The sequence below is a fragment of the Heterobasidion irregulare genome (assembly GCF_000320585.1).
Source record: "Heterobasidion irregulare TC 32-1 unplaced genomic scaffold scaffold_01, whole genome shotgun sequence".
NCBI classification, from domain to species: Eukaryota; Fungi; Basidiomycota; class Agaricomycetes; order Russulales; family Bondarzewiaceae; genus Heterobasidion; species Heterobasidion irregulare.
Genome location: NW_009258197.1, coordinates 1,523,535 through 1,543,149, shown reverse-complemented (window position 1 = coordinate 1,543,149; position 19,615 = coordinate 1,523,535). Strand labels below are relative to the sequence as shown.

Here is a 19,615-nt window from a genome sequence, read left to right as displayed (position 1 = left end):
AGGTGCGCGACTTGACTCGCATATGATGCTCACACACATTGACTTAGTGACCCTTTTGTTGGCAATGTAGATGTCCACTTCTCCCGCCAAGCCATACATCACATATCCTTTTGTTCCCCTGACAGTAACACCTCGCAAATCCTTCGTACTCACAAAGAAAAGGCCAGCGATCACCTATGATCAATGGGAAGACTTCAACATCAAGGCCTACCTCAATAGCATGACAGAGCCTATCCCACACAATGTTGGCATCAGGCGCCAACATTTCCTTGATGAACAGAAGAGATACGCAGCTCTCATCGAATACATTATCTCAAATTGGGCGACTGTTCGATCTTCCCGGACCACTGAGCAGCTAGCAGACGCTAAATGGAGGTACAGGGCAACCACTTTCCATCTATTTCGGTTCAAGGACCTCCCTGTCGAGATTATCACGAATATCTTTCGTTTCGTATCTTGGATGACTCGCAATGCGCAGGAGGGTGTAAAGAGACGTTTGCAGCTTACGTGGGTTTGTAGGCAATGGCGGCAGCTTGCCATTGCTGATCAGGCTTTGTGGAGCGCCATCTGGGTCGAGGACGCGGCCCCCTTCTTGCGGTCCTTGATGTTCTTCGACAGGGCGGGCACATCGTTGCTCGACTTACGCCTCGGAGAGAGCATGGCGTACATGGAAAGCTTCGACGTGTCGCTGAAGTTGACAGGGTCTCAGATGGAGCAACTCATGGACGTCGTCATCACCAAGGCTGAGCAGATCCGTACTCTCGTCATCGTCGTCCAGTCATGGCCTCCCGTATTCGTCGCACTTGACAGGCTTCACAGGGCGGGGCATCGCATGCTTAACCTCGAGCGTCTCGAGATTCATCGATTCGGCTCAGAATATATCTGGCTTGGGCCAGGCTATTCAAGGCAGGACTATCTCCAAGCAATGTCTGTCTGTGGTGGTATGGCCCCCTCCTTGAGGCGTGTTTGCTTCAGCGGAGTTGACGTCGAATGGGAAGGTAGCCCTCTTACCAACCTCACTACTTTGGACTTGTGTGGACTGCCTCCCTGGGTGCAACCTAGCCTGAAGCGCTTCCGAGAGATATTGATATCATCCCCGAATCTCAGAAAGCTTGTCCTCGACAGAGCTGGGCCTCGATTGTCACAGGATTCGAACTATAGCCTCGATCCTAGCTATCCCCCGATCGTGTTACCGAACCTCAATGTATTTGTATTGGGCTCCCTGCCCAGTCTCTACGCGATCTCCTTGCTCAAAATATTTGAAGCACCTAACACGAAGGACCTGACGCTCATGAACATGTCCATGGAAGACTATGGCGGTTTCATTCGTACACTGGAAGGCAAATTCCCTTTGGTTCAGATTCTCACACTCTACGCCTTGGAGGTGACACCATCGCCATCGAATAAAGGAGTGGTGTCAAGGTGGCTAATTTCCATGCCATGGGTGAAACTTCTACGTCTCTCCCAGCTCAAACAGTTCGTGAGCGAAAGTTTGTTCGATGATGCTCGGCGATATCATCCGCAGGGCTCCATTGCTGAGTGGCCTATCGAACGCGCTGCCGACTCGCGAATGCTCGTATTCCCCAGGCTCAAAACTGTGGAATACGTGAAGATGGAGACTCGCAGAGTTGTAGACTATGCGCGGTATAGGGCGAATTTTGGCCAGACCCTAAACCGAATCTACGTAACGATTGACTGGATTCAAACTTTATCACCAGCTGAAAAGGATCTCTTGCTTGCTTTGGGCAGTGTCTGGGTGTCGAATGATGGAGGTAATTCGGAGGAGGAGCAAGAACTATGGAGGCAGAACGGGATCTATGATCTGGTCTACAATAACAATTAGTTTGCTGTCCAGTTTAACGCCGTCGATATTGCGTTGCCTGTTTATATCGCCTACAATGCTATATTGTCTTGTCCTATGTGCGACCCAGGGACTTGGAACTCGATTCGTCCGGATATTTAGTCGTCATAATTAATTCAGAGTTAGCGAGATGAACGATCGATGCTAATGAGCCGCTGTCCAGTTGTTGTGAGGGATCGCCCTCAGAAACCGCAAAACATCGAACTTTTAGGCAACTGACCACAAAGTCACAAGACCAGTGCGGTGGCATCACCACGACGGACGACGCGACGCGTTTGTTTGTTTGGTCTTGCGCGTCGAAACGTGTTCGTTTTGGCCAGTGAAACTCTCCCATTGCCCTCTCGTTCAGCATAGTCTCCCCGCCCCTTTATCATCTCTTGGGGTAGGAATCGGTCTTGTATTCCCTGTACAGCTTGTTTCTTCATCCATCATGTCCTACTGTCACTCTTACTCACCTTATTCCTCCTTTACTACAACATCGACAATCGTTGACGACACCGCATCGTTCTGCGATGATGATTTCACGGAAGTACCGTACATGAGGAAAAGACCCACCCCTCCCCAGCTTCAAGCGCTCCAGAGAATATTCACAGCGAAACCTTACCCCACAAGAGGGGACCGTATGACCCTCGCAACCGATATCGGAATGTAGGATCATTTCCATCTCCTGCCATGGAATCGAAACCGATAGATTGCGATATATTCAGGGACTACAAATCTGTTACCGTCTGGTTCCAAAACAAACGTCAATCGTCGAAGCGCAAGACGTGGACCAAAAGTACCCGTGCAGAGGCCTGCGTCGAGTCCGAAGAGAACAAGTCTCATGGCGATTTCGTCCACGATACTGTCGCGAAGCCGCAAATATCACTGGACTGTATCGCCTCGCTCTTTGAACGTCCATCTCATCCCACAATTCACGACAATACGTCCAAATTTCAGCCGCCTCTTACCCCTCGAAAAACAAATCACGGCAGTCGAGCCATGTCCCCTGCCTCCGGGTCTCAGCTGTGGACGCACATGCCTTCCTCACCACCCGAGCCATTGTCCTCGCCAAGTGCGGATAGGTTTCGTTTCGCTATGATTCATTCGCCGTCCAGGCTCATGAAGTCCTTGGAGTGGGCTTGTGCCAAGGCGAGGGAAGGTCGGAGGCAAAACAAGGCAAAAGGAAATCGCGCAACCCCGAGAAGTCTCGGGAAAGTGCCTTCAATGTCCCTAGAGGCTGAGATGAAGTCGACGAGAACGAATCCTAAGGTCGCATCGGAGGAAGAGGAGACGGATACCGGAACGGAATCAGATGAAGCAATCACTCCTAGCACGAGCATGTCATCCATGCGGAGCAGCCTTTTCCTTGAGGAGATCAAGCATGAGACACGCAAAAAGTGTGCGGAGTCTGCACCTGAAGACATGGAAGCTGCCCTCGTTTTGCTTGGCTTTCGCAAATGATACGCATTGATTCATAGACTCACCTTTCTTTCTTCCCTAGGACCGTATATTGTCCAAATTGGTATGTTCTTTGTTATCTCTGCTTTATGATGCCGAGAAGTTGTTGTACTAGACATGGATCAGAACTGTTCAGCTTTAGAACCACGTACATTCTGTTTACCAGGATAGATACCCCAGTAGCTATTATTCATAAACAGTATTCTTCTATTTATCCCCGGATATTCTGTTTGTCGACTTGTACTATAATGATAGGATTGATGGGAGTCACGTCGCTGCAGTGTCACGGGGCGTTCCACTTGGTGGTTCGGATGCAAGTCGCCTTTCTCCGCTTCAGGTTCTCTTTCCAACCACGACCCGCTCTACCTCGCGGAACTTCCCTCGTTCTTTTCTCAGTTTTTCTTCCATCTCTATTCCGACTACCATGCGCCCTTCGACGCGTTCCACTCGTTCTGCACGCACTCTTTCTGAACACGCTAGCGCTAAGCAATCACAGGTAACCGCCAGGCCATCCAGCGTGCAGCTTCTTCTCCCCCAAGCTCAAAGGATAGCTCTGGAAAGTCATAACGTTGGTCTCGATAATACTATCTCCATTTCTGCAGCAGGCAAACTAGGCGAACATATTTCGGAGAGGAAGCCACGCCATCGAATGAACGACAGACAACTTGAGCAGCTTGAGACCCTCTACCAGCGAACAACCCATCCTACCAAAGCGGAGAAAAGCTCTCTCGCTCGGGAATTTGATGTGTAGGTCATGTCTCTAGTAACCATAGATGAAGTGCCGATGATGTGTGGATGCAATGTTGCAGGGATATCAGGACCATCACAGTGTGGTTCCAGAACAAGCGGCAAACGATGAAAAGGCAACGTGACTCTAGTGTTGCTCGAAATGACTCTTCTGCTCAGACGAATACTCCTGATCTTGACGATGTTGCTTGTTCGGACTTGCCAGTTACCGCGAGTTCGCCTCAGACGCCCCTCCTGAGCTCCAATGCCGCCCGTTCTCAGCTATCTGGACCAGGCTTTCCAGGCTATTCGTGGATGGTAAACTATTCATATCAAGGTGATAATGGCCTCGGAATGGGCACAGGTGGTAGTATGGCGCCTACGCCTACCTTCTCCGACCTGGAATTCTCACCCCCAGATGCCCGTGGCCTCCAACCATTTCATGTTGCTGCACAGCTTCAACCCGATGGACCTATTCAATCAGAACCTACCCTAGAGTACCCACCCATAGCTCGTTCACACCGCCACGCGCTCACTCTTGTCCACCACGAAACGAATGTGCCCAGAACCCCAACCGATGCGGAACCCATCCCTCTCGTTCATCCGAATCCACGCTCTCGCATTCATACTCGCTCTTCCAGTCGGAAGGAGAATGTCCCGCCTCAAGACTCAGAGAAATGCATTGTCTTGTCTCCCCTCTCTTCTCTTTACCGTGGTCGTCCGATTGTACAGCACGCAAATAATGACGTGGGGAGACTTCGTCCTCGTGGGCGCGGGCTCGGTGTCTCGACCGACCTGGGACTCGGAAACATACGCGAAATCGATTCAAGTTCGGAGAAACGTGTTCGGAACCTGGAATGGGCTTGCGATCGTGAGGGTGCGCGCGCAGCAAAGCGTCGGCGGAATCGCGAGAGGTACGTGGCGGATACTAACGCTGGTTCTTTCGAGGAAGTGGTGCCGTTTTCTGGCCTTGGTCTTGGAATATCTGGCGCTCTGGACAGCGACTCGGCGCTCTCTGACCGCGTGCAATCTTCGAGCAACAGCCCTGCGGTTTCTACCTCTCAAGAGATTGCATCCTCATCTGCCATCGACGCTCTGCATGATCTTCCTGGGGACTACTACGCTGCGTTCTCTGCCGACGTCATCGAGGGTGCCATTACACTTTTATCTTTGAAGCAGTCTGCTGTCTAGGACATTTTCCGTCGATTATACACATTCTCTAGCCAACATTGGTTCACACATACTATTAGAACACATATATCCCTTAGCCAAGCAAGTCTCGCTCATAATCCGATTACTATGAGTCGCCTATGTCAACGTTTTGTATCCACCTATATTGATTCAACACCGATAGCGATAATATCTAGCACGAGTTCATCTCACGAAACAATATCTCAGTCCCACGGACGTGATTATTGTTATGAGACTAGCACAGAGGAGGCCAAAGTGAAATGACGATTGAATAGTTGGAGGAATATATGCAAAATGACGAATGTACGGATGCTCGAAGAGACAACGGAACAACAGTGGAGAATAACTATAAAAGCTCATGAGACCCATTACAGTGATATTGCGCGCGAAAGATGGCTAATACAGAATATCCCGACCTAGTGTCTCACGATTTCTTACGCTTCTGCCCGAGCATAGCAGGTGAGCTTGATTCGCCTGAAGAACTGCTGTCCGGCGAAGGATATCCTACAGGTATCTCAGGTCGCGGTGCTCCGTTTGACTTTGAGACGGTATTGACCATAACAGGGGAGGAAGTTTTGTGTAATCCATTTCCATTGACGTGGGGGCGCGGTATAGATGTCGCTGGAGGTGCAGGGGCTATCGACGTTCCGTCAACAGACATAAACCAAGCACAATCCGCGAAAGCTTACATTTGATGGCATGTTCCCTGAACACCTCAATCAATATATTCATCTCTCGCCAATCCACTAGCCGGTCTAGGCGTTCCCCAACCAAGATCGGCCGGTCTGCATCCTCCCCGTCTGTTTCCATATCGACATCTTCGTCATTTTCACCTTGCACCTCGTCGACGATACTCTCTATTTCCGCAGGTCGTGGCCTCAAGAAATTACTCATGACGGAATCAAAGAGCGTCCCTATAGGCGGCATGAGATAGGCTGGAGCGTCAAAGACATTTGCAACATCCTTGCCGCTCCAATGCTGCGCTTTTGCCAGGAACGGAGGAGACGAGGGTTCAATAGACAAGTCAGCGAAAGCTGATTTGCCAAATATATCCTGGAACAGTGTCCGTTTCTGAGGATCAGCAGCGCCATCCACGATGCCCTTCGCTGAAACACCTTCCTCCAGAGGTGCACGGATGTCATCACCGAAGAGGACCACACTCCATATATCCGTGATGCCGACGAGATGGAATGATGGATCCTGCGAAGATGGAGTAGACGAATGAGAGTACCATGCGACAGTACGGAGACCAAAGGGAACCGTGTAAGCTTTGCGAGGGGTCGCCGAAGAGGGGTCGAAGATCAACACTCGAGTTGAGTGGCTTTCTGAATTTGAGTAGGTTGGCTGTTGCTGGAAAAGCGCCATCATCTCCTTCTGTGGATGAGGAACGATCGTGTCTATCGGTAACGGGCCGTGGTAATGCCATTGTACTGTGACTGAGATTAGCTTCGCAAGGACAATCATATAGCAGAAAACTTACACGTCTGGGTGATGAGATCCCAAAGTGCAACGTCAAGCTTGCCAACGACCGCAAGGTAGCGACTGGTAACACCTAGAAAATATGCAGCGACTACGTGGTTGCACTCGGGCGTCGCGAGAACCTGGAGCAGAGCGTTCGTCACCGGGTCGTAAAGCACAACGTAGGGGCCTAACGAGACTGCAAGTAAAGAGCCGTCAGCTGACCATGCGACATGGCTAGGTATCTCCTCTCTGAAGGAGAATGTCGACCGGGAGACCCAGAAAACTGCGAGACTTATGTTGGTCAAAATGTTGTGTGAAGGATTCTGAAAAACGCGCACCTTCTTCAGTGCCCTTCTTGTCTTTGGAAACCCTGATCCTCCAGCTCTTGATGTTTCCGTCTTCACCTGAAGTGACGAGAAGCAGAGCATTGTGATCACAAAGACCCGGTGTAAATGCGACTGCTGTGACCTTCGCCAGCCCATGAGGTCGATCAACCCTTGTGTTCAATATCCAGGAGCCCGAAATCTTATCCCACCACCAAATTTTCAGATATACCTCTCCTCGGAAGGAGTCGTCACCCTCTCGACTATCTATTGTTGCCATCCATTCGCCTGACGACGAGATGACGACTCGTTCTACGCGAGATGGCTCTAGAGCCTTTTCATCTCGTCTTGATACGCGATTAGATGGCGATACTTCTAACTCAGAAAGTAACCTGGAAGATGAAGGCGCATATGTTTGCAGAGATGATGGGTGAGATGATGGGAGGATCAAAGTAGATGACAAGGAATGGACGGCGAGAGGTACGGATGTTGACGTTGCTGGACGGCTGTGAGAGATCGCTGGATCTAAAACAAAAGTCAGAAGAGACGCGTGATGTTGGCTTGGGAATGACTTGCCCAATTTTATGCGAGAAAATGCTCGCGAGATTTTTAGTCTGCCTGAGTTTACAAACACGAAACTCGCGTCTGCTAGGCTAAGTAAATACTCCTCTTCCTGGGTAGAGGCTCGAGTATTGGTTATGCTAAAGATTGGTGCCCCTATCCGTGGTACAAACTCCTTTTTACCTGAGTGTAACTGCCAAATGACTAAGACAGACTCCTCCCCTCCACTGAGCAGATATGCGCCATTAGGCGTAAACGCCAAGGCCGACACGGCGTGAGAGTGCCAATGGAGTGTCGTAGTGGGCGCGCGCTTCTCCACGGCCGCGACATGCGCGGTAACGCTTTCATCAAGACAGTACCATAGGCGAATGTTGCCTTTTGCGTCCCCAGTCGCAAAATACTCCTCAGCAGGATGGAAAGCCAGACACGTGAGAGCTTCCGGCGAGACAAACTTGGTAAACCCAGCCTTCAGGTTTGAGGTCGTGGCGACGTAGGCCTTATGGCCACCGATAGCAACCAGCCAAGAGCCACTAGGTGAGATGGCAAGTCCATGTGTCAACCTTGTCTTCCCGATACCCATGATGTCGGACGACTTTTGAACGCTCGCCTGCGCAGTTGCAGTCGTAGGCTTCAGGGAGACTCGGAGAACGGCACCATTGTCTTCAGCTAATTTTTCTGTATACAAGCATTAAGGATTGTCGGTTGAGGTGAAAGCGGCACATACCGACTCTGCTTTTTTTTTTATTTGGGCGAGTAACGGATACAAAGAGGTAGTCCTTGATTTTCTCATGAGCAGCAAGATGGTAGATCGGTTGTCCAAGGTCAATTGTCTGTAGTAGCACCGCGTCTAGAAAGTCCCAGACTTTGATACAGCCGTCCAGAGAGCCTGTGATGAGCTGAAATATGTTTTGAGGATTCAAAAGAGCGGAAGTGATGACATCGGAGTGCCCTGCGGCTCCTTCGGATGAACTCGCTGACCGCGGGGAAGCCGAAAGCGTGGACACGACCTGGCCGGTAATCGAGGAGTATATCTTCACGGAAGAGCCCATGATAGAGAAAAAGTAGCTGTGAACAAGTAAGTATATCCCTGTGAGCTGCACGCGACATCAGACACTCACCTCCCATCCTTGGTGAATATGGCAGGATGTCGGCTAGCGGACGAATCGGTTATCGATACCCATGGCCATGGCGAGTCTTGTACCGTGTTAGCAGAAGTACTGGCCTCGGAAGCTCCTCCAGAGGCAGTTGCTGCCTGTACGCGTCCTGGACCGGCCGTCTCCTCTTTGCCCTTCCCCCATCTTGGCTTCCGCGCCTTGGCTAGTTTGTCTGGCGTCGCGGGTAATGGTACATCATGCAGTGCTCGTAATGTCGAGTTTTTTGGTTTGGACGCTGCCATCGCAGACGTCGCGAAAGGCTACAGGGTTTCTGTGGGACAGTTTGGCGCGGTACCGATTCGAAAAAAATTGACCAAACAAGTTGCAACGGATCTGAATTTCCAAAAAAGGAGCCATATACCATTTCGAGCAGGGTGGCAGATCCGACAAATCCTCCAGTCTGTCATGCATGCATTCATGCTTCACGCTACGATATGTGAGAAAGGTTTAGGATACATAATTATGGCATTGTTCATAAACAACCACAAAAAAATACATAGCAGTATGTGGGCTCATAGAAAGATACAGCCCTTACTTCTCTTCGGCTGAGACCTCATCCTCTTCGGTCTCATATGCTTTGAATCCAATAAACACCCTGAAAACCCTGCTCGGGACTTCAAAATCTTCGTCGGTCGCTGATGCATACGATTCTATGATTGCTTTGCGCAATCTCTCCTCTTCAAGGAGCTCTGACTTGATGAGGGAGTCGCGTCGAGGGAGAGGGTATCCCAGTTCGGTTAGTGAGTACCAGAACGCTATGCGAGTGAGCATATCCCTAGGAGACGAGTGAGACGATAAGAAGCCAGTATGATGGGCATTGTGGTACTCACGATTCGAAGCGCTCAAAAATTTCGTCGAATCGGCCCCGCGCTTCTTGATCTTCCAGTACCTTATCCTCCGAGGTCTTCTCCTCCCATCCGTAGGCAGACAACGATCTGTGTCGTGATGTCCTTAGCATTTTGAGCTCTCCCCACATCTCTTCTTTACAACCCACTACTCCCATATACGTCCGATAAAGGTTCATCGCACGGGTGCGGTCGCTGAACTGCTGCATATCTATGGGCGGAAATATTGATGTACTTGAAAAAGAGCTATCGAGTGTCGTTCCGTCCTTGTCCGCAGAGAGCCATTGAGACTCGCGATGCGAACTGGAGAGAGACGAAGGGCGTTCTTTGAGCGTCGGTGATGAGCCGTCGCCGACGGACATGTGGGGAAGCGTTGGCGTGTGAATGCCGTTTTCAGAATCAACGACGGATCGCAACGAGGCATCATTCGATACCTCGCTAAAAGTGGAGGCGGAGGATAGAGTGGGTACTGATGCGCTTGAAGAAAAGGATTGCGAGGAAGGCCGTATCCGAGGAGGGGATTGTGGTCGCGCTACGGTCATCGATAGTCGGTCCAAAGTATCAGGCTGCGTCGAGGGAGTATATTCTGGCAGTGGTGGCAAAGGGGCGAGGAAAGGGACAGGAAGAATCATGGGGGAACCACTAAGACACTGCGAGAAGAACGGCGTGAAATAGATAGGCAGCACAGCTAGATGGGTTTTCAGACGTTGTTTGCACAGAATTAGAGAAGAATACACACCGGTTGGTTTTAGATTAATAAACCTACTTTCATAAACAGATTTGAATAGCAATTCGAGCAGAGCATGTTCATGAGGCGGACGACGGGGAGATGATGGGGGTGAGGGTATAGGTTCACTATGAGTGCCGTTCGTAGGTTGGATGGCTGAGCTGCGCTCGGCCTTTGCACGCAGTGGTTCGGTGAACCAGCGTGGGAGTACAGGGAAAATGATGTCTGCCAATGGTGTTTACAACTGTTCCAAGACTGCACGCTGCTGCGACTTACCATCTTCGATTATTTCTACAGAGCCTGCTGGAGCTAATACACGATGAATCTCCTACAGAGAATGAGGACACCAGCTTCAGCGTCGAGATAAAATACGTGCCTGGAAGAGCGAACTCCACTAAAAATAGAATTATTTAGCAAAGGCAGACCTCTCACACAATATATCCGCACGCACCTTGTGTTCTGGAACACCTTTAGAGATTGACTGAATATGTACATGTTCAAAGTAATCGTCCTCGAACGGAAGCCTTGTGGATAGACTGTGATGAAACACCTTCGTTCAGGATCAGATCAGAGATGGAAAAGCGCCCACGAACAAGTTGCCATGTTGCCACGTTATGCGTCGTGCTACTGACGGTTCCACGCACGCCAGGTTTATTTGAACATTAACGAGGTCGAATCCGACGACTTCGGCGTTTGGCCACGCCCGTGCCGCCTGAATGGCCCATCCTCCTGTCTAGAGAACCGTTGAGAATGAGCACGGAGACGGGGGCGAAAGAGTCCATGAAGGAACATACACCACAACCAAGATCCAAGACTCGGCTCGGGGCCGGGATAGTCGCCAGCGAAGGGGCAGGGCTCAATTTAAACCTTAGAACGTTGTCGATGACATCCCTAGAATTTCATTTACCAAAACATCTTAGCGTGGAAGGAGCGAAGCAGGTCTCGAGACTCACACGTCGACGACCTCTCTATCATACGACAGTGGATAAGGGGCCTTCTCTGACCCATAAGCATGATGTTTTCGGCCGTTCTTGTATGTGAACTGGTTCTCTTTGCCAGTGCGCGGCGGGCCGCGACGGCCCTCGAAAGAGTTCGCCTTCGACGCGCTAGCAGTCGTGGTGCTAGCTCTTGAGCTCGCGACGGCGTAGTCTTCCGCCATAGAGGATGCCGATGCAGAGGGCATGTTAGATGTGAGTGGAGAGTGGACAAGGAGCCTTGTAGGAGAGCCCCTGATGCTGATATCAGGATTAAGAACTGGCCTAGGACAGTTAAATGGAAATTGAAGAACTGACGCTTTGTGGCACTAAGGCGCTCCCGGCGGTTTTGCGAAGCGTATGACGGGGGTGCCTGCGGTGTGTCCGATGCCATATGCCAATCAACAGCTTCAGTCCCACGATGACCCTTATTGAAGAAAGCGCTGTGCAACCTCGGGTCACGATCAAGTTCCCACAGTCATTTCAACTGCGGAACCTCTCTATAATTCATCGGCCGGAGGTGATCGACAAATCATTATGCAGCTCTGTCGTCGGCAGAGAGGCTCGGAGAGGCCATCCGAGAATACGAACTCGAAGCTTCACGCTTTCTTCGCACCGCATTCACCACGCTCAGAATTCTCGATCACACGCTCATCGACGCTTCTGATATCGCAGTCGTCGCGCGGTTCCACCAGATGGGTATATCGAATAGGCATTGAACTCAAAAAAAAATATGAATGTACTAGTAGGCTTCTGACCATCAGCAGCGCTAAATAAGATACTTGGACATCAAACCAAAAGATGCTGAAAAAAGACATCAAAGCCTCTTGCAAGCGTCGTATGACACAGAAATAACACAGAATTACGAAACAGTCGGAGTCAAAGGAGCTCACGCGTAACCGTATGACTTCCTGACCATATCGACCATCAAGGTCTTCGATTTGAGCATCTTCGCAAACCAGTTTCCAAGCACAATGCCCCACAGGAAGCCCAAGTAGGCCACGCCGGCGTTCTGTAAAATTTGGGGCCTGTGAGTAATCTCTTCGAGAGGATTAAAGCATGACCATGCGCACCTTGCCGTTCGTGACGATGATCAACTCCGGGCCGCCCTTGTATTGTGCAGTCGAAGTTCTCTTTTCGAGGACGGCCAAGACATTTTTTATGATAACATCTCCATGGGCCGGGTATTTCGCCACCTGTTTCTGCTCATCCCAGTCAATGGCATCTCCCGCGGCGAAGATGTTCGGATGTGACTGAAGCTGAAGCGTCGGCTGGACCTTGATCTGGCCACGCTCGTTCAGGACACCGGAGCCGAGCGAGCTCACGAACTCGGTGGCTGGGCGGTTACCACGTGCGATGACCTGGAAAGGCGCAAGTCTGTGAAAAGAAGTATACAATTGCGGGAGAAGTGAACTCACGACTAGATCGCCCTCGAGAGTCTTGCCACCGCGGGTGGTGATAGGACCTTCGGGTTCGAAGTTGTCAACAAAATCGTTGTAGACGACTTTGACGCCTCGGACTGTGATGTCCTTCTCCACCCGCTTGCGGAACTTGTCTGGGTACGTCGCATTGAGAAGCTGAGAGCTAGCCTGGACGATGGTAACGGGCTTCTTCGGCCAGTAGTCTCTGATTTCTCCAGCGTACTCTAGGCAATGAAGTTTAGAGGTGGATCTCAATGCATGAAAGAAAGCGGACGTACCGATGCCGACAGCTCCCCCACCCACCAAGACGACACCCTTAGCAGACTCAAACTTATTACGCCATTGCTTGATGTGCTCGAGGATCTCGTCCTTCCCATCGGGGAGAGCAAGAGGACCCTCCCAATGGGAGCCGGGAGCAAGAATGAGGACGTCGTAATGCAAAGACTCGCCAGACGCGAGGACGAGGTCGCCGCCATCCTTGTGGTCCTCAATTTTCACAACACGATCAATCTTGATGGTGCCGTTACCGTTTAGGAGAAGTTTGTCGTAGGGGATGAGGACGGTATCCTCGAGTTTGCCCTCGCTGGTGGTGGTCAAGCGGATGGCAGCTGGATAGTGAACGGCGAAGGGACGAGCAGTGACGAGAGTGAGGGTATACTTGGATGCGTCGAGTTTGGAAGACAAAGTACGCGCGATGTAGGAGCCGGCGCCGCCGCCACCGACCACGACCACACTCTTCTTGTCGTCGTTACGTTTACCAGACATGTCAGTGTACGCGTGGAGGTAGATAGGATGTTACAAAGAGGCGGGGGAGAAAGGACGGGGGTATGGTTAATCTTAGAAGCACAGAGGAATGCTGTATTTATATAGGCCATTTCTGCAGGTTCCTGGTGAAAGTACACGCAGATGGCGCGAGGGGAAGCAGTGGGGAAGCAAAGTTCAACGATGGACTAAGCCAGACACGTCAGACGTAAGCGCCATCACGCGTCTTGGTGATGAGAAAGGAAAGGCTCACTCCGGGTTAGGGTAAACGTCAGCAGATTTCACGAGCGCGTCCAGTCAGCTATCACGATCTGTCTGTCAAGCTGCGCCTGTACTTAGTTATAGCTAGTACAGTATGCCTCGCAGAAAACCGCAGTCAGCTAAACAGCACAAGGCAAAGCTTCAGCACAAACGCGCCGTAAAACGCGGCGATGCTGTCTCCGTCGCCCCTTCCGACTTTGAGCCCCGTCCTACCACCCGCGCTCGTGTGCATCGAGTCTCTGCGCACAACACAGCGGCGACCACGGGCCTCTCTTCTGCTCGCGATCTCGCCATCGCTTCTGCGCGCGGTCTCCAGTCTTCATTTGTCAAGCTCTCGCCCGCACTGCTCGAGCAGAGCAAGATCCTCGCCGACCGCGTACCCCTCCATCGCCCTATCCCCCCACAGGCCGCTATATGGCCAGAGAGCAGTGGAAGACTCGATTCCACGCGGGAGCGCGAGATGCGCGAGGCAATGAGCTGTATGCGTAGGCCCAAATGGAGGTACGAGATGACAAAAAAAGAAGTAGAGAAGAACGAGGAAGGTCTGTTCGCCAAATGGCTCTCGAACACTGATGGTGCCGTTGATGAATGGGTAAAGGCCGCTGAAGAGACTGCTGCGCGGGAGCGCGCGGTCGATGATGACGGGGACAGAGTGCAGGCAGAAGACGACTTGAGTGCACCGCCCTCCCCTTCGTTCTTCGAGCGTAATCTCGAGGTCTGGCGACAGCTGTACGTTCACACTGCACGATCATACCGATCGCACCCTTCTTCACGCCTTTCTCTTTGTCTCCCCTTTGCTATAGCTGGCGCGTGACCGAGCTCTCGCAGATCATCCTCGTTCTGCTCGACTCCCGCTGCCCATCACTTCACTTCCCACCCTCCCTCAGGAATTTTCTTGCATCACCGCACTACCGGCTGATTCTTGTTCTTACTAAAGTCGACATCGCTGGCCCTCAACGCACCGATGCGTGGGCTCGATATTTGCGCGCTACACACCCCGGCGTAAGGGTGGTAATGGTCGAATCATACGTGCAAAAGGCGTCTGATCCTGACCCCGGCGTCGTGCAAAGCGGGAAGCGACGATACGAGCCGCATTTACCGCAGACGTTCAAAGAGCGGCTCATCGCAGCCCTGAAGGATGCGCACGCCGAGATGCTGGAGCCCCCTGAGCGCGTTAAGCAGGACGCAGAACGGTTGAAAGAATGGAAGCCTAAAGTGAAGCGGCAGGTCGATTTTGACGCGCTGCTTGCTGCCGGGGCAAAAACACATTTAGGTGGGAATCCAGGGATTCCTGTGACGACTGAAAGTCAAGACGATGATGGTCGAGAGTCAGACTATCTAACAATTGGGCTAATCGGTAACAAGCCTAGTTGAGCATCTGCACTTGACTTCGAAGGTTGATATGTAAACAATAGGACAGCCAAATGTCGGCAAATCTTCCCTGCTCAACGCTCTGTTTGGGACCATCAAAGTGCGAGCATCCAAGACTCCAGGGAAGGCTAGTCGTTCTCTCGCTATTCTATCACTCTAGTGAAAACTTGACTTCTTTTTCGCAGACGAAGCACTTCCAAACTCTCTTCTGGACGCCTGATGTGCGCCTCGTCGACTGCCCAGGCCTCGTCATGCCCGACTTAATGCCAATGGAGATGCAGGTGAGCGATTCTGGCGCTTCCACAGCCCTATGCTTATTCCAACTGTCTGCGCTAGGTTTTAGGCGGCATTTTACCTATTTCGCGCATGCCCGCTATCCCGCTCTGCGTTTCTTACGCGTCCCAGCTTCTCCCACTCGAGCGCGTTTTCGGCCTCATGCACCCAAAAGTCTCAGTGCCACCCCCAGAGGATAAGCGCACGTGGCGTGACGGGATGCGGCGCATGGAAGATGTCAAGATGGTCCAGCCCGCATGGACGGCGATGGATATTATGTCTGCATTTGCGGATCGAAAGGGATGGGTCACTGCCAAGGCTGGGAGGTCGGACGTGAACCGCGCTGGAAATGCGATCCTAAGGTTTTTGGCAGAGGGGAAGGTACAGTGGGCATTTTGGCCTCCTGGCACCCCTACCTCGATCGTAGAAGCAGAGCAGCAAGCGGCAGGGAATGGGATATTGCTTTCAAGTGCAACAATGGACGGAGCGGAAGAAGCGGAAAGCGAATATGAAAGCGAAGGCGACGGAGAGGGAGAAGGTAGTGCTGGGACAGAATCTGGAACAGAGGCTGTAAGCGAGGACAAAGAAGACGAGGTGAGCCAGGGCAATCACGGTATTGGCGGTAGGTTCGCAGCCCTTCAGCTGGTCGGCGACGATGGGTCTGAAGACGAAGAGGAGGAAGAGGCGGATGGATAATTTGTCGATAATGCCTCATATGCCTCATATACATAGTCAGGAGAACATATTGCTATTCTTTTTGCAATGGAGAACCAAACATGCCGCGTATGAACGCGTCTTGATCACGTGAGGGTGTGCTCGATGTCGTTGCAGGGGCCGTCTTGCGTCCTCCACGGTCTTTCAACATGAGCTCATGGTTCACTCGTCCCCGCTCTCCTAAGCGCCTCGACACGACTTCCCTATTCCCTTCTATTACCTCTGAGACAAGCCGGGCAGGGACAGTGACTGGCAACCTCAAAGCGTCCCTTGAGGCATCCCCCATCGCTCCCGCCCTCGCTTCGGCGGAGGCAGAGCCCAGGAAGCGCGCGTTTACGGCGGCGCTCAGCACACCGCACGATAGTGTACTCTCTGAACTACAGGGACAGGGACCCGACCATGACCCGGGCGCGCGACTCGATGCCACGCCCGCACCGACGTCTGTCACCGGCATGAGCAGCGATACGCTGCCTCGCACGGATGGCTTGTCGTCGCCTCTCGACACACTTTACGACCCGTTTACGGGCGCGCCATTAGGAGTGCTCTCCCTTGTCTCTTCCGCTCCTGACGAGACCCAGAACAAGAACGTGGGCATTGGCGCGAAGGAGGAGCTATGGACCCACCTGGCTCGGATACGAAGCCTGCAGGCGGAAATCGCGGGCATGCATGTGACAATGGAGGGGATTGGAGTGGGTCTGGGTAAGCCAAGCGGGTCGAGGGGGGCAGCGGGTCGGAGGGGTGGCGGTACAGAAAGGCTAGATGGGGATGGGGCCGAGGAAGGGGCCGAAGGGATCGAAGGGGAAGGGGAGGAAGCAGGAGAGCGGCGGCTGCAAGAGCGGGAGGATGAGTTCGAGAAATCAGAAGAGAAGTTTGAGATTCGTAAAGCTGAGATCGACGGCATTATGCACAAGGTGCGTGCATTCCTGTCCAGACCGCGATCCTACAATGTAAATGGCAACGACCTTCTGCCATGTAGCTCGACGCGCTTTCACAGGCACTGACGACGTTCCACGCCCTTGAACCTCCCACTGTCGACTTCGCTGCCGTATCCCGCTCCAACACTACCTCCACCGCACCACCCATGACACCTTCCTCGCCCTCCATGCTCCGCTCCGACCGACCTGGACTCTTGCGCCTCCCCTTAGATGGGTCTTCGCCGCGCATACATGACGATCTCTACTTGGAGAGTCCCGTGAGCGCTCACAGTCCACTCCCAACAGACGGAAATGTTGAGACTGGCAGCTTTCACATGTGAGCACCGTGACTGCGTGTACATGTACACATATAGGTCGGTGACGATGAGGGTGCGTGTCGTGTTTCATATCGTTCGGTTGTTATTGCCGCCTCATTTGTTTGACACTTGACTTTCTTTCAGCGCTCTGATTCTACTGCTCGCCCCGCTTGGGATCGCTCCCCGATGTCGCCATTCGTGATCGCTGATAGCACCTCAAAAGTGTGAAGGTATATGCTCATGAAGCCCGCGATTCTGAACATTCTTTTTCTGCACCACTCCTATGGCATGCAGTCTCAAGCATGTCGCCTGCGCTGCATTTCTGCGATCGTAGTAGAACGTCCATGAAGTTTCGATTGACATACCCCTCGTGTGCGCCATCATGGGTCCATATGTACGTAAACGGACCGCTTAGAATGGAAAGCCTTTAGAATCATGTCCTTTGCCTCGTCTTAACGGTCCCAGACCAACATGCTGTGTTCCAAGGCAAGGAGGTGATGCGATGGCTATGTGACCAGTACCTATACTCCTTGGCCGCCTGGATCCTGAGCCCACCCTCACCTTCTCTCTCCCAGTGTGCCGCCTAGATGTTGACTAAGGACGCGCTTCAGAAGGCATATCTCCAATCTTCAAGAAAATATAACGGCCTGACTGCAGCCGGAAAGGTAAAGCTATGGAGTGCGCTCCTTAATCTCGTATGCGCTTTGGTGGCCGCCGTCACAGGAAGCCTGTTCAATAACACTGTGCTCAAATATGCTGCATTCGGACTGTCACTCATTGCAATGGTCCTGCCGTTTTGGTGAGCATTCGAGCCTGTGATGTCCACGAGCCCTGCACGTGTACTGACAACAGTGGACCTAGGGCTTTGAAGCACGATCTAAAGAAAGATCGTCGAACGCTCTCATCGAGCTCGACACGTGGAAGCCAGTGAGCCTCTCCAGTCATTTGTTCTTCAATGCAAAGTGGGCTCATAGGAAACCTTGAAGACATGTCCGCACCGCCCTGGGGACGGCAGTCAACATCCAGCGGGTAAACGTGAACGCCCTTCGACACCGACTCCGCACGCAACCTGCACAACTCGGACAATCCCTCCCGCGTCCGCCTCCGACGCTTGCTCTGATCCGCCCACCATCCACCCCAATCCTCCAAGTCCGTGAACCTGCTCTCGTCGGCATCTCGTTGAATACCTATGCGCTCAAGTACGTCGTGGTCGGGTTGATGTCCATCGCATTGTGTACGCTGTTTTGGTAAGTCACGCGCCTTTGGCATTCATCTGTTCTAGGTAAGTGTTGACGAAAGTGGATCTAGGGCTGATCTAAATAAAGACGGTCTAGTTCTTTTCTCAAGTCTGACGCATGACAGACAGTGAGCCTCGTCTATTTACTATGTACCAATGAGAAGATGAACTGATAGGGCGGGGTGATGAGGACACTCCCGCTTCCGCCCACGAAACCCCTCGAAGTCCATAAATCAGAAACCGTCGGGTCCGGAAAGACGATGTCAACGCACGCGACACTCTACCGCGATGGAACCATCTTCTGCGAGATATATACTGACTGCGACAATCCCACGCACGGCCTCCGCGGGCGCGCGCTCCTCCTCGTGCTCGATCGCGACGAGCGCGTCCTCGCAACGTTCCAAATCGCCGCTACGACTCGCGGTGGGCTCCTAGATTTTTTTACGCCGTCGTCCGGGCAAGAGACCCGCACGTACAGCGTCACGCAGGAAGTGGCCGCACGGGCTGCGCGTTTGGAAGTGTGGCAAGCCGACGAGGCACAGTTTGGGAATGTTATGAAACAGGTGGAGAAATTGACGCGTGCCGTGGCCGCCGTCATATAAAATTTTTTGGTTCGGAATTCTTGGAGACACTGCTAGCGCTAGCCGATCGCCAACTGCGTTGACGAAACACTCCCTGTGGGTATGCGTCCAGGATGGATGCCCTTCCATCTTAATTGGAAAGAAAATGATGAAGTTCCGTTGTTCCTCACAATTTTGTTCCATTTTGGGTTTCTACCAACTTCCGTGCAATTTCCCGTTTTTCGCTCCGACTCCTCTCAGACCTCCTTTGCATAACTTACTAGTTTAGGTTTACCACTGTTTCAGTGTTCCGTCGACCTATGTTCAGGGCACTCTTTGGATAGATCTGCCATATGTTTAAAGTCGCCTGCTGTCGCTGCTCACTCGACGTTGAACTGAAGTATCGCTCTCGCCCAAGTTTGAGCTGTACGCTAAACTTCAGCTGTAGGTCTATCAACTGCAGCGATATACGTGTCATTTCATCGACAATAGTCTCAGAGGATTTGAGCGGACAGAGCTGAG

The 19,615-nt window shown here is 52.1% G+C and overlaps 8 protein-coding genes across 8 annotated transcripts; 4 read left to right on the top strand and 4 right to left on the bottom strand.

The window, feature by feature from the left end:
* Nucleotides 1–220: 220 nt before the first annotated feature.
* On the top strand, nucleotides 221–1,918 carry HETIRDRAFT_468790 (uncharacterized protein; the record flags this gene model as incomplete). The annotated part of the gene is made up of 1 exon (XM_009542667.1): nucleotides 221–1,918. The coding sequence occupies one exon, from the start codon at nucleotides 221–223 to the stop codon at nucleotides 1,841–1,843; it is 1,623 nt and encodes a 540-aa protein (XP_009540962.1). The 3' UTR covers nucleotides 1,844–1,918.
* Nucleotides 1,919–2,533: 615 nt separating this feature from the next.
* On the top strand, nucleotides 2,534–5,218 carry HETIRDRAFT_423983 (uncharacterized protein; the record flags this gene model as incomplete). Its single annotated transcript, XM_009542666.1, has 5 exons — nucleotides 2,534–2,925; nucleotides 2,959–3,240; nucleotides 3,345–3,365; nucleotides 3,557–4,048; nucleotides 4,111–5,218. The coding sequence occupies 5 exons, from the start codon at nucleotides 2,534–2,536 to the stop codon at nucleotides 5,216–5,218; spliced, it is 2,295 nt and encodes a 764-aa protein (XP_009540961.1).
* Nucleotides 5,219–5,854: 636 nt separating this feature from the next.
* HETIRDRAFT_307124 (uncharacterized protein) lies at nucleotides 5,855–8,959 on the bottom strand (the record flags this gene model as incomplete). The annotated part of the gene is made up of 5 exons (XM_009542665.1): nucleotides 5,855–6,648; nucleotides 6,699–6,962; nucleotides 7,018–8,223; nucleotides 8,288–8,628; nucleotides 8,682–8,959. 5 exons carry the CDS (start codon nucleotides 8,957–8,959, stop codon nucleotides 5,855–5,857), a joined length of 2,883 nt encoding a protein of 960 aa, XP_009540960.1.
* A 207-nt stretch (nucleotides 8,960–9,166) lies between these two features.
* Nucleotides 9,167–9,935, bottom strand: HETIRDRAFT_456789 (uncharacterized protein). Its single transcript, XM_009542664.1, has 2 exons — nucleotides 9,548–9,935; nucleotides 9,167–9,492 (listed from the first exon to the last, which is right to left on the bottom strand). Exons 1-2 carry the CDS (start codon nucleotides 9,922–9,924, stop codon nucleotides 9,249–9,251), a joined length of 621 nt encoding a protein of 206 aa, XP_009540959.1. The 5' UTR covers nucleotides 9,925–9,935; the 3' UTR covers nucleotides 9,167–9,248.
* Nucleotides 9,936–10,149: 214 nt separating this feature from the next.
* Nucleotides 10,150–11,675, bottom strand: HETIRDRAFT_59014 (uncharacterized protein; the record flags this gene model as incomplete). Its single annotated transcript, XM_009542097.1, is given in 9 exon segments — nucleotides 10,150–10,250; nucleotides 10,302–10,514; nucleotides 10,566–10,617; nucleotides 10,637–10,683; nucleotides 10,737–10,839; nucleotides 10,879–11,022; nucleotides 11,084–11,180; nucleotides 11,243–11,524; nucleotides 11,582–11,675. Coding segments are annotated over 8 exon segments (987 nt in total), but the record flags the coding sequence as incomplete, so codon positions are not given.
* Nucleotides 11,676–11,957: 282 nt separating this feature from the next.
* Nucleotides 11,958–13,510, bottom strand: HETIRDRAFT_30822 (uncharacterized protein). The gene is made up of 4 exons (XM_009541991.1): nucleotides 12,963–13,510; nucleotides 12,682–12,908; nucleotides 12,337–12,624; nucleotides 11,958–12,275 (listed from the first exon to the last, which is right to left on the bottom strand). The coding sequence occupies exons 1-4, from the start codon at nucleotides 13,447–13,449 to the stop codon at nucleotides 12,153–12,155; spliced, it is 1,125 nt and encodes a 374-aa protein (XP_009540286.1). The 5' UTR covers nucleotides 13,450–13,510; the 3' UTR covers nucleotides 11,958–12,152.
* Nucleotides 13,511–13,801: 291 nt separating this feature from the next.
* On the top strand, nucleotides 13,802–16,047 carry HETIRDRAFT_431501 (uncharacterized protein; the record flags this gene model as incomplete). Its single annotated transcript, XM_009542663.1, has 5 exons — nucleotides 13,802–14,436; nucleotides 14,511–15,064; nucleotides 15,123–15,205; nucleotides 15,264–15,359; nucleotides 15,415–16,047. The coding sequence occupies 5 exons, from the start codon at nucleotides 13,802–13,804 to the stop codon at nucleotides 16,045–16,047; spliced, it is 2,001 nt and encodes a 666-aa protein (XP_009540958.1).
* Nucleotides 16,048–16,214: 167 nt separating this feature from the next.
* Nucleotides 16,215–17,320, top strand: HETIRDRAFT_166524 (uncharacterized protein; the record flags this gene model as incomplete). The annotated part of the gene is made up of 2 exons (XM_009542662.1): nucleotides 16,215–16,976; nucleotides 17,060–17,320. 2 exons carry the CDS (start codon nucleotides 16,215–16,217, stop codon nucleotides 17,318–17,320), a joined length of 1,023 nt encoding a protein of 340 aa, XP_009540957.1.
* Between the last annotated feature and the right edge of the window lie 2,295 nt (nucleotides 17,321–19,615).